Source organism: Trichosurus vulpecula, chromosome 2 (assembly GCF_011100635.1).
Source record: "Trichosurus vulpecula isolate mTriVul1 chromosome 2, mTriVul1.pri, whole genome shotgun sequence".
Classification (NCBI taxonomy): domain Eukaryota; kingdom Metazoa; phylum Chordata; class Mammalia; order Diprotodontia; family Phalangeridae; genus Trichosurus; species Trichosurus vulpecula.
In genome coordinates, this window is record NC_050574.1 from 326,365,010 (window position 1) to 326,377,330 (window position 12,321).

The 12,321-nt window shown below is 37.0% G+C and overlaps 1 protein-coding gene across 5 annotated transcripts in view; it reads right to left on the reverse strand.

Annotated features, from left to right (window-relative positions):
- The window catches only part of CEP63 (centrosomal protein 63), a 61,460-nt gene that overhangs the window by 35,127 nt on the left and 14,012 nt on the right, over window positions 1-12,321 (reverse strand). For all 5 annotated transcript variants that reach the window (XM_036747905.1, XM_036747902.1, XM_036747906.1 and 2 more), the window contains exon 3: window positions 11,507-11,684. In XM_036747905.1, the coding sequence (XP_036603800.1) occupies window positions 11,507-11,684 (178 nt within the window). The remainder of the gene's footprint in view (window positions 1-11,506; window positions 11,685-12,321) is intronic.

Below are 12,321 nucleotides of genomic sequence, written 5' to 3' on the forward strand. Positions count from 1 at the left end.
GAGATCAGAGACATGAACCTAGAAGAAGACAGAGTCTGTGTCCACAGCAAAACAATCACAAAAATCCAAGAATTTTACTTCTGAGACAGCCCCCACTTATATGTGATTTACAACAATAAAGTAAATTAGAAGGAGGTGATAACAAGAGGCAATAGACATCCTAACAATGAGAGAAGAAAAAAAAAGAATGAAAAAGAGAAAGACAGAAGGAAGGAATATCCTTAAACCATAAAAAAACCAAAAACCCCAGCACATTTGAACCCACCTACTCCATCTTCTTAGGTTATATATCTTACAAAACAAAGTTAGCACAATAGATTGGAGTGTTTGGTTCCACCTGAATGAGAAATTCTGCTTAATTCTGAACTCCATTCTGACCAAAGGCCTAAGAACTTTCTGAGAGGAAACTGTACCAAAGTTTAAGAAGGAACTCTATAAATTATCAGAAAATGGATTTAAGTGATAACTGTACTTAGAACAGAAAGTTTATTCTAACTTAGTTCATTCTAATGTCTCATTCTATCTCTAATGTTCATTCTTTCCTTGACTAGACTGAATTGCTTAGGAAAAGATTCTATGGTGTACCAAGAATTTAGTGACTATTATTCTAAATTAAATCTGTAAACTGAAACTTGACTTGAGTTCTGTAACTATGTTTTACTTCATTGTAGAATTCTGCCTTTGGGAATGTCATGTATTGTAACTTGACAATGGTTTGTGTAAGAGATATTTGAAGGTTGAGTAGATTTTCTTTCTTTCTACTCAGAGGTTAGAATTAGAGATTTAATGGCACGATGGATTTCCTCTCTTTCTAATCAGAGACTAGAATTACAATGATTTCATTAATAGATTTATTATTTGGCAAGCTGTACCCCAAATGCAAGTACTGAATTTGTTTCTCTTCCACTGGAGCAATCCACCTCATATGTCTTAACAGGCTTTGAGGGTAGTGAGTCATGTAATAGAATATAATAAGTGATGTTCATAATGATGGGGAAAAGTTTAATTGTGCTTGGCAAATTCTGCTTAAGATAACATGTAATGCTACAAAGCACTTTAGAAATACTTCCATTAAGTCATTATTATAATCATTGGTTTAAAACATACAATTTTCTATCTAGAAAATTCATTTATGTGAAATGTTATAAAAATAATATATTTGTATATAAAAATGTGCTCCTCCTCAATAGCCCATCCTATTACTAGATATGAGGAACATTAAAAGTTATTAAATGTTATATTCACATCCCTAAAGACAGTAACACTTAATAGAGTGGTGGTCCATGGGAATAAAGAGGTAGAGAAAAGGAAGATCTAAATAACTAGAGAAATATTCATTGCTCATAGGCAGGCCAAGATATTAGAATAAAAATGTAATACTACCTAAATTAACTTACTTATTCAATGTCATACCAATCAAACTATCAAAGGATTACTTATTAGAGCTATTTAAAAAAAAGCAAATAGTTAATTTAGATGAAAAAAAGGTCAAGAATCTCAAGGGAAATAATGAAAAAAAAAGTGGGAATGACGGGGTCTAGATTTCAAACTGTACTACAAACCAGTAATCATCAAAAAGATTTGGTACTGGTTTAAAAAAGAGAGGTCAGTCAGTAGAACACAGTAAGGCAGACAGAAGCAAATGAGCATAGCAACTAAGTACTTGATAAAAACCAAAGATCCCAGATACTGGGGTAAGAAATCACTATTTGACAAAAACTAATGGGAAAACTGGAAAACAATTTGGCAGAAACTAAGAATAAACCAACATCTAACATCGTATATCAAGACAAGCTCTAAATGGGCAATGACTTGGTCATAAAGGGTGATTTCATAAACACAATAGAGGAACAAAGAAGAAATTACCCTTCCAGCATATGGATGAGGGAAAATTCCTGACCAAACAAGGGATAGTGAGGATCATAGAAGATAAAATGGGCAATTTTAATTATTTAAGCTTAAAAAGCTTCTGCATAAACAAAACCAATGTAGCTAATGTTAAAAGAAAAGCAGATTACCAGAAGGAGGAGGAGGACAAGGAGGAGAAAGGGGAAGATAACACCAATAATGAAGACATGTTATAGATCCAGGGAGGTCCGTGACACAAACCCAAAAGAAAAAATAACTGCAAAACATCTATAAAGCAAAGCCTCAAACAAAAACCCAGGCTCATCACAAAATTAACTAGAATTTCAAGAAGAACATGATGCAAAAGTTTATGATATTATAATGAGGGCTCCAGCACAAAGAACTGGAACAAAGATTAAAACTCTAGAGGAAACACTTGGAAAAGAAAAAGTTTGGTACAGGAAGTATAAAATCTTATCCAAATAAAAGCCTCTCTGAAAAACAGAATGGAACGAATGAAAATGAATAACTCCCCGAGAGGACAAGAAATACTAGAACAATATCAAAAGATGGAAAAAAACCACACAAGATAACATAAGGCAGAGGTGTCAAACTCATGGCCATCAGACTGCCCTAATGCTCCCAAGTGCAGTCAAACCCAGATTAAAATGTAATTGAGAAATACTTGACAAAACAAATAAAAATATAATAACACAAAAATAATGATAGTTTGAGATTTTCTAAGTCAATATGCAGCCTGCAGGGACCCATTTCCACTTCAGTTTGATACCACCAATGGTATCCCCTATTAAAAACAATTGAAAACAGGTCCTAAAGAGAAAATCTAAGAATCATGACCAAAAAAAAAAAAAAGCCTAGAACTCATTAGGATCAGGGGGTCAAATGAAAAACAGAAAGAATTCATCAGTCACCTCACTTGAAAGAAATCCTAAAATTTAAACTCCCAGTAACTTCATCATAGCCAAAATCAAGACCTTCCAGGTCAAAGACAAAAAAAAAAAATACTGTAGGCAGCCAGAAAAAAATGAGTTCAAGTACCAAGGTTCCAGAGTTGAGATTACAGAAGGCTTGGGAGCTACCATCATAAAGGAGAAGCGGATTTGAAATGCAACATCACAAAAGGCAAAAAAAGGCTTGCAACCAAGAATAATTTACCCAACAAAACTGAGTGTAATCCAAGGGGAAAAACAGATCTTTAATGAAAAAAGAAAGGACTTCCAAGTATTCTTGATAAAAGTAGTTTCAGCAGAAACTCTGAAATGCAAACAGAGATGTAAGTTCATAATTCATTGCTTCACCTCCTTAGGTACAGGTTTGACTCTGTCACCCCACCCCAAGTCCAGGTCCAAATACAAAATTCTGTTTGGAGTTCAAAGCCCAGTCTTTTTATACCTTAGACATCTTCTTCCCCACCAACCCCCTGCCCTGAGACTCAGTGACACCGGCCTCCTGGCTATTCCTCCAAGACTGCATATCTTGACTTCAAGCATTTTCACAAGCTGTCCCCCATGCTTAGAATGCTCTCTCTCTCCTCATCCCACCTTCTTTCTAGATTCCTTCAAGTCCCAGTTAAAATTCCTCCCACCTTTATAAAGGAAGCCTTTCCCAATCTCACTTACTTTTAGTACCTTCCCTCTGTTGATTATTTCCAATTAATCCTGTATACAGCCTGTTTGTTCATAGTTATTTGCATGTTGTCTTCTCCATTAGACTGTGAGTTCCTTAAGAACAGGGTCTGTCTTTTACCTTTCTTTGTGAACTGAGTATCTGGCATATAGGAGACACTCAATTAATATTTACTATGACCTCTATTCAAATTTTCCAAAAGTCACTTGTCTGGATCTCTTCATGTCATGATATACTTTGCATTGTACTTATCTGTATACAATTAATTTCCCCGATAGTATGTAACCTCCTTAAGCGGAGGGTTTATCATACATTTACACATACCCTAAAAAATGAAGATTCTGTGATGTCCTATGGGGAAGTCTCATTGAGATTAACTTCCTTCAGCAACACAGACTGACAACAAACACTACATTGCCACGGTGCTCTGAAAATAAGAGGTGCTTAATAAATCCCTGGTGCACTCACTTCAAGCCTTTGCTTACACAACTGCTCATTCTTCAAATGCCCTTCTCCTTACCCCTATCTTTACTTCCCATCAAAGCCAAGTAAAAGACCTAATTCTTCTCTGGAGGCTAGAGTGGTCTTGGAAGGTTTCAATGAGGTCATGAGCCTTAAAGGCAACACAAAGAAAGTGCTCTGCAAACCTTCAAGCAACAAATGTAAGCTATTATTACAGTAATAACTCTATCTTCTGAAGCCCTCCAGAATCCTGATAGCATTTAGAGAAGAGGAATGGACCTGAAAAGTAACTGTTTCACAAAGGCTGGAAGCCATGGATCTAATCCCACCTTCATTTTATATTAATAGATGAGGTAACTGAACCTCAAATATTTCACTTAAGTTCAGAATTGCATAATGCACTAGTAGCAATAAAGACTAAGTCACAGGTTTCTGTTTTCCCAGTTCAGTATATTCTACTAAATTACGCTGTCTGTGCCATTAATTTAACACATTAGTTATTTACATGTGTTAGACATACACACAGACAGACATATACAGAGCCACACACACAAACACTCTTTACTAGACTAACAGTTATTTGAAGGCAAAACATTTTTTTTACATCCACTACAGAATTTGGCACAATACCTTACACTGAATGGTCATTAAATAAAAAATTTACTGATTGTAAGACTCTGAAGAAGCAGGTTATCTGCAAGTGACTGGAAAGTGGTGCCTATAAAAAGGAGGAGGGAGAGGGGGGAATGGCTGATATTTGAACCTCACTTTCAAATTAACTGGTCAAAAGAAGGAAGAATTATCACACACAGAAAGTTAGGTACAGTAATAGATTTAATTCAATAGAAAAATAGAATGCAAAGAGAAATGGGGAAGGGAGAATTAGAGGGAGAGTAGATTGTGATGTGAAGACAAATGGCAAGAATAAAATATCTTTAAAGGAGTTTACGGTGTACAGGGATACAAAGTGTACACAGATAAGCAAATGCAATATGTGTGTGTTACATGTGTTAGAAATACACACACACACACACACACACAAACAAAACAAATACAATATAATGCCAGTGTGGAGACACTAACAACCAAAGGAATCAAGAAATGCTTCCTAAAAGAGGTGGCCCTAAAGCTGAGTTTTGAAGGAAGGCAGAGGTAATAAGGAAGAGATTTCTATGGAAGGGAAGTAAAGAGGTGAGTCTTCGAAAAGGAACCAAGGCAGGATATCAAGCAGCAAGAAGGTTCATTTGGTTGGAAAGTAGAGTGAGGGGGAGGAATATATAAACAGCCTGGGAAGACAGACTAGTCCTAGACTTCACAGAACAAATCCCCTTAATAAAAGGATTTGTTCTATAAAACTTGGACTCAGTCAAAAGGCCACACTCAAGGACCTAGAAGGCCACATGTGGCCTCAAAGCCACAGGTTTCCCACCCCTGGTCTAGGGCAACATTTCAGGAAAGAGACAATGAGGGCTTAAACTGGGTTGGTTATGGTGAGTGGAGAGAGCATGTGAGAGATCTGATGGAGGCAGAATCAACAAGAATAGGCAACTGATTGAAGAGGACACAGAACAGTGAAGAGTTGAAGATGACTTCTAGGTTGCAAACCTGGAAGACCAGAAGGATGGTGGTGTCATGACAGAAAAAGGAAAATGTCAAGAGGGGTAAATTTGGGGGAAGATGAATTTAGCTTTGGTTATGTTGAATTTGAATGCCAATTGAATCCATAGGTGGAGTAGTCCAGCAAGCAGTTGGATGATTGGTTCTCAAGACCAAGAAAAAAATTAGAGATGAATACACAAATCTGGCAATCACCTGCTTAGAAATGAGAACTGAACCCCTGAGAGCTGATGAGATCACCAAGAAAGAATATAGATGGCGAACAGAGGAGGGATTAGGACAGAACCCTGGGGTATAACCATGCATAGGGGGTAGGATACAGATGATAAATCCTGACAAGGTGACTGAGAAAGATAGTTTGACAACAGGAAAAGAACCACAACAGGGCACTATCACAGAAACCTAGGGAGCAGAAAAGGAGTCAGTATCAAATGATACAGAGAGGTTAGAAAGGATAAGAACAGAAAAAAGGTCATTAGTTTGGCAATAATGAGATGATTGGAGATCTTAAAGAGAGCAGCTTCATTCAAGTAGTGAAAATAGAACCCAGACTGCAAGGGGTTGAGGAGTGAAAGGCAACTACTATCGTTTTGGTTTTTTTTTTAAGAGCTTAGCTGTTAAAGTGAAAAAGTGACCGTAAAGTCGGATGAACAGACTACCTGGCAAATGACCTAGGCATGTTTGTAGGCAAAAGAAGAGCCTGTAGATAAGGAAAGATTTGAAAATAAGGAGAAAGAAGGGGTGAGGCATAGTGCTGCATGTCAGTAGTCCCTTCCTATCAGGAGTTCTGAGCCACAGTGAGCTATGCAGATCAGGTGTCCACATTAAATCTGGCATCAGTATAGTAAGCTCCAAGGAGTGGGAGGCCAGCAGTTTACCTAAGAGGAAGTGAGAACCAGCCGGCAAAGCTCTCATACCGATCAATAATGGGGCTGGGCCTATGAGTAGTCACTGCACTTCCAACCAGAGCAAGATAGGAAGGCCTAGGCTTTAAGAGGGAAAAAAAGGGATGACTGAGAGAAAAGCTCCTAGAGGAAATGGTCCTGGAGGGTCATGCTATGGAATGCAGAGATCTTTATAAAATACACTTCTCCAGAAGTAAGCTATTCTACTTCTTGCAGGAAAACAATATGATTAATGAAGAATACATTAGGCCCTTACTAAGCTGAGCGCTGGACTAAGAGTTGGAGACTGGCACTGACTTCCTTGATGTTGCTTCCTGGTCACCTAAAAACATAAAATGTCCTAACTATGTGGAGTCTAGGCCTCTCAGGTTTGGCAGGTATCTGAGACCATAAGAGTTGCTACACCCCATTCTGATGACAAGATAAGGAAATGCCACATCAATCAAGGCTGAAGATAACTGCCACTGTAACTTTGTTGCATAGGATTGCCGTGTTAGAAGTAAAACTCCTTTTTGTTAGCTGTTCAATGACTTAAGAACAGTGGTGTCAAACTCAAAGAGAAAAGAAACCCGGCCAGCCACGTATTTACTTTAGAATTTAGAAATTTAAATTATTTTAGTGTATTTTTATTTATCATGTTAAAAAATTCCCAATTATAATTAAATTGGGGTCTAACTAGTCTTGGGAGCTTGCTGCCTGCAGACTGTGAGTTTGATACATCTACTTATGAGTGCATCATTTTGTCCCAAAATCAAACCAGAAATAAAAGTACAGGTGTTAAGTTTGACTCTAACATCCAGATAACAGCTTTTACACAATTACTTGAGTGTCGCTATACTTCAATTGTTTCAGTCATGTTGGACTCTTCCTGACCCCATTTGGGCTTTTCTTGGCAAAGATACTGGAGTGATCTGCCATTTCCTTCTCTAGTTCATTGCACAGATGAGGAAACTGAGGCAAATAGGGTGAAGTGACTTGCTGAGGCTCACACAACTAGTAAGTGTCTGAGGCTGGATTTGAACTCATGAAGATGAACCTTCTGATCCCAAGCCCAGTGCTCTACTCACCGTGGCACTGAGCTGCCCTTAAAGACTTCAGTACTTAGTTGCAATACAGAAATACAAATATATTATCTTGATCTATATCAAGTCTATACTCAATTCTGTTGTAGTTATCCCTTAAATCAGTGGTCTCCAAACTTTTTTGAGGACACATCTGCATTGGCAAAAAAAATTTGAGCATATACTCCTAATATATGTATACTTATAAGTTACAAAGACCACTGGCTTAAATCAATTAAGTCATAATAACATTTAGATAAGGGCACAGTTCCCAAAACAGGCAATACCACCCCCTGGGGGGTGCTGAAAGAATGGGGGTGGGGCGCAGTAGTAGCCTCGAGTGCAAGTGCAACTGGGGGGTGTTAGACAAAAATAAGGAAAGAGAAGATAAGCAAATTTTAAAAATCATTCATCCATGTTTCATCTGTTGTGTAACAGAGTTAAAGTCATAGTGATTACATTATTTTCCAAACAAACAAACTATAACTGATCAGTGGTCAAGTCCGCTGACAGGTCTTAACAAGCAAGGGGTCAGGCATGGGGCTAACATGTCTATAGTCCCTTCCTATCAAGACAGGTGAGCTTGTCACGGATTGTGGGGAAGTCCAGCAATCATCAGCAGGAATATGTGTGTGTAATGATATGTTTACAATATGATCCTATACAGTTACATGACACAACATTGCATCACAAAATTTCAATGCAGGAAAAAACCCACAAATTTATGATAAATTGTTAAATTTTAGATGTCATTTTAAAAACATACATATATTTGAAATGATGCAAATTTCAAAAAATAAAACTGTTAAAGAGTTAAAGAGAATAGATTTCTGGCAGGGGGCACTGAGTAATTTTTTTTTTTGAAAAGGGGGCAGTAGGCCAAATAAATTTGGGAACCTCTAGCTTGGTTATAGAGAAATTTAGACTTTCTGTCCATTAATTAGGCAATCACTTATTATTAATTACCTAACTAAAACTTTTTACCACTAAGCAGTGACAAACACTGCTAAACTCTATAAGTGGCAAACACTAAAGTGGTTATACTATAGCAGTAACCAAAAGAATTGACCAGAAACAGCATAAAGGTTCTTAGAAAAGTATCAAATTTTATTTATATTTTTAACATCTTTCTAAGTACTTTTGTTCAACACTTCATACACAGACCTAGAAGGATCCTTACACTTCATCTTCCTCTGTACAAAGTATCTTTCAAAGACAGTCTTAAAGTTTTATCCCAAATGACACAAACTGTAATTGATAAATTCACTCCTGGGAGATAATCAATATTATCTTTATTTCCATACTAAGTGGCAGTGGTCATAGCATAAAAATTTTGTAATGAGTCTACAATTCTGGTGCCCTTACACTCTAAAAAAGATAACTCCTTTTGCTGTGATGCTAAAATGCTCCTAGTGAGGTAACTGTCACACTAGCCATGGAGCATGAAATCCCAGAGTATGAGAGCAGGGATAATGCCCCTTCAATCCCACTCCTAAAGTCAGTCCTTTAAATTAATAACAGAGTTAGCAAGGTAGCAAGTAGTATGTGCCAAATGAGTGATACATATCATACACAACCCTCTAAGACAGAGGATAAGGATATCATTGAACAGGTTGAGAAGGTAGTCAGAAGAGACAAGCTCAGGCACCTAGTGGCTATGTGATCAGAGGCAAGTCACTTAACCTCTTGGGGCCTCAACTTCCTCATTGGCAAAATGGTATCATTAATATTTGCACCACCAATCTCATAGGGCTGTTGTCAGAGAAATACTTTGTAGACGTTAGGGTACCATTTAAATGTGAGCTATTATTCATTATCAAGTATTAAGGCACTAATTTGTCAATGCTTTCTTCTTTTCCTCCTATTTAGTTCACTTTATACAACCCAGATTACTAGATTATGAGAAATCAAACATTTGTCTTGAGCTTGTCTTCAGAATTTGCCCCCAAAAATACTAAGAAAATTTTAACCAAGAAGGATAAAGGGAATTTTTTTTTAATGTTAACAGCACTTTCCATTAAAACATTTTCATGGATAATTGACAAATATTAACTAAATAACTACTATAGGAAAAGCAGAAAGCCAAATGCCGTGAAGGATACAAAATATTTAATAGTAACCTGAACCTCTAGGAATTTAAATCTGGAAATAATTGTGATATAAAAAGAAAAAGGCATCAATAAAACTTTTTTTTTAAAAAAGATAAAGTTGGAATGGTAAGTTGAGGCCAGACAGTAAAAGGCCTTAAATATGAAGCTAAGAAATTTACTTTACTCTGTACAGAACTGGAGATTCATTAAGAGTTTTTACCCGCAGTATTACAAGGTCAAAGTGATGTTTTGGGAAGATTAATCTTGCAGTTAAAATGTTAGGTTAGAGTGAAGGAAAGCTGAAGGAAGGGAGAAGTTATGAGGCTTTTCACATTATATTGTCCAAATGAGTCCAGCCCAAGTTACAGGTAGTAGCAATAAAAATAGAAAGGAAAGGACAGATTCAAGAAACATCATAAAAGAAGAATCAAAAGGACGAGATTAGTGGGCATGGGAAAATAATAGAGAAGGAAGAGTCAAATACTGAGCTTAGGTATCTAGAAAAATTACATTACCACTGACAGTAACAGGGATATGAGGAAGGGGAACTATTTGCAGGTAGTTTAATTTTACACGCAATGAGTTTTAGGAGGCACTGCCACATCCAAATGAAAAACATCTAACGACGATTGTAAATGAAGGATTGAATCTCATGATATATTGATCTGAACCAAAGCTGAGTCTACGGGAATAAATGAGAGCCTAGAAAGTCAAGGACTGAACCTTGAGAACGTCCATATTTATGGGGCAGAAGGAAGGAGACGAACCAAAAAAAGTCAGAGGTAGGAGAAACAAGGCAATATAGTATTGCAGAAGTCAGTGAAGGAGATATTTTAAAAACACAGGGGTAGAAAATGTTAAATGTTAAGAGACCAACAAGTGTAAAGATTAGGAAAAGGCCAGTGGATATGGCATGCAGTTTATTATTAGTACCATTCTATGGTCCAGAGTCTGTTGAATGGAAATGGCAGAAACCAGATTACAAGTTGGCTTTGGTTTCGTTTTGTTGTTGCTGTTCTTTTTTTTACAGTGAAAAGATGGAGAAAAATATAAACAATCAGGATTTTTGTGTTTGTATTTAAAATAGAAAAGACCCACACATCTTTAAAAACAAAATAGTTACATGGGAAATTTAGAGATTACATGTACACCAAAAAAAAAAAAGGTATTTCAGAATTTTAAAATTCAAAGTAAACACTGTTAACAGTGCTAGGTGCTATCAGGAGGGAAGAGAAAGGGATAAACATTTTTATGGTGCCTACTACATGCCAGGTACTGTGCATTTTACAAATATTACCTCATTTGACTCTCACAACAATCCTCAAAGATAAGTGCTGTCATCATCTCCATTTTACACTTGAGGAAACTGAGGCAGACAGAAGTTAAGTGACTTACGGAAAGTCACATGGCTAGTGTCTGAGGCTAGATTTAAACTCAGGTTTTCTGACTCCAGGCCCAGTGTTCTACCCATTGTGTCACCCAGCTGCCCCATAAAATATATAGCTCAATTTTCCTGCAGCATATTGTTTTATTTTTTACACACTATCAACTAGAACAGTGACTCAAAGACTGTTTCTTATGCATGCATTTTGTTATTTATATGTGGTGTAACTTCAAAGCAACCAAAGACATCCTCTTAAAACAGAATGAGTTTCAAAAACTTCATCTATATACAATTACAATCTATATCCATCAAGGTACTCATGTTGATGAAATCAAGGTATTAAGGAAACAGAGTCCAATCTTTTCCAGTAGAAATCTATCTCTATATCATAACCAAACTTATTAAGAAAAATGTGGTCAAATTTTTCATTGATACTTTTTTGGAAACATATGTAATGTATACTAAATAAAATAAGTGAATCATGTGTTGTACCTCTTTATGTTTTTGATCCAATAAATCCCTAAGAGAGATGAGTTCCTGTTGTCGGATATCCAAGCAGGTTTCTAGAGCCTGTGTCTGCCCTTCCCACTCAGACCTCTTATGAGCCACCATTATGTCAATTTGTTTCATTAGCTCCTGTAGTTCTGCCTCACAAGATGTCAAAAAGCCCCTGCAAATAAGAAGAAATCACTCAAAATTTACAGCTTACTTCTTCACCTGTAAAAGAATATGGAAATATATACTCATCCCCAAAAGTAACTGAATGAACTGAGACATCATTACCACAGTTTCACAAGAAGGGGTCTCTCAAAGAAAGTCACCAGAAGCAATCATATTTTCATACACACACGCAATGTGTGTACATGACATATAGACGAACAGAAAAACAATATACGTATATATGGGATAGACAGATGTGTGTATGTGTGTGTGTGAGTGGGGGGAGGGAAGGAAAGAGGGGAGGAGAGGGAGGGAGAGAGAGAGCAGAGAGGGGGAGGGGAGAGGGAGGGAGGGAGGGAGAGAGAGAGAGAGAGAGAGAGAGAGAGAGAGAGAAAGATGGGAGCTAATGAAATTACCAAGAGTATAGAGGGAGAAGGACACAGGACAAAACCTTGGGAACACCATCAGTTAGATTCAGATGTTGATGAGCCAGGAATGGGATATATAGTGTTGTGAGTTAGGAACAGAGAGAAAGCTAATCTGTTTAATTGCTTAAGCAGGAGGATGAGTAATGTCCAATAAGGCAAAGGATTCTGAAAAGAAGTGATCAGATGGTTAGAAGACAAGACACAGGAAAGCAGTGTTAA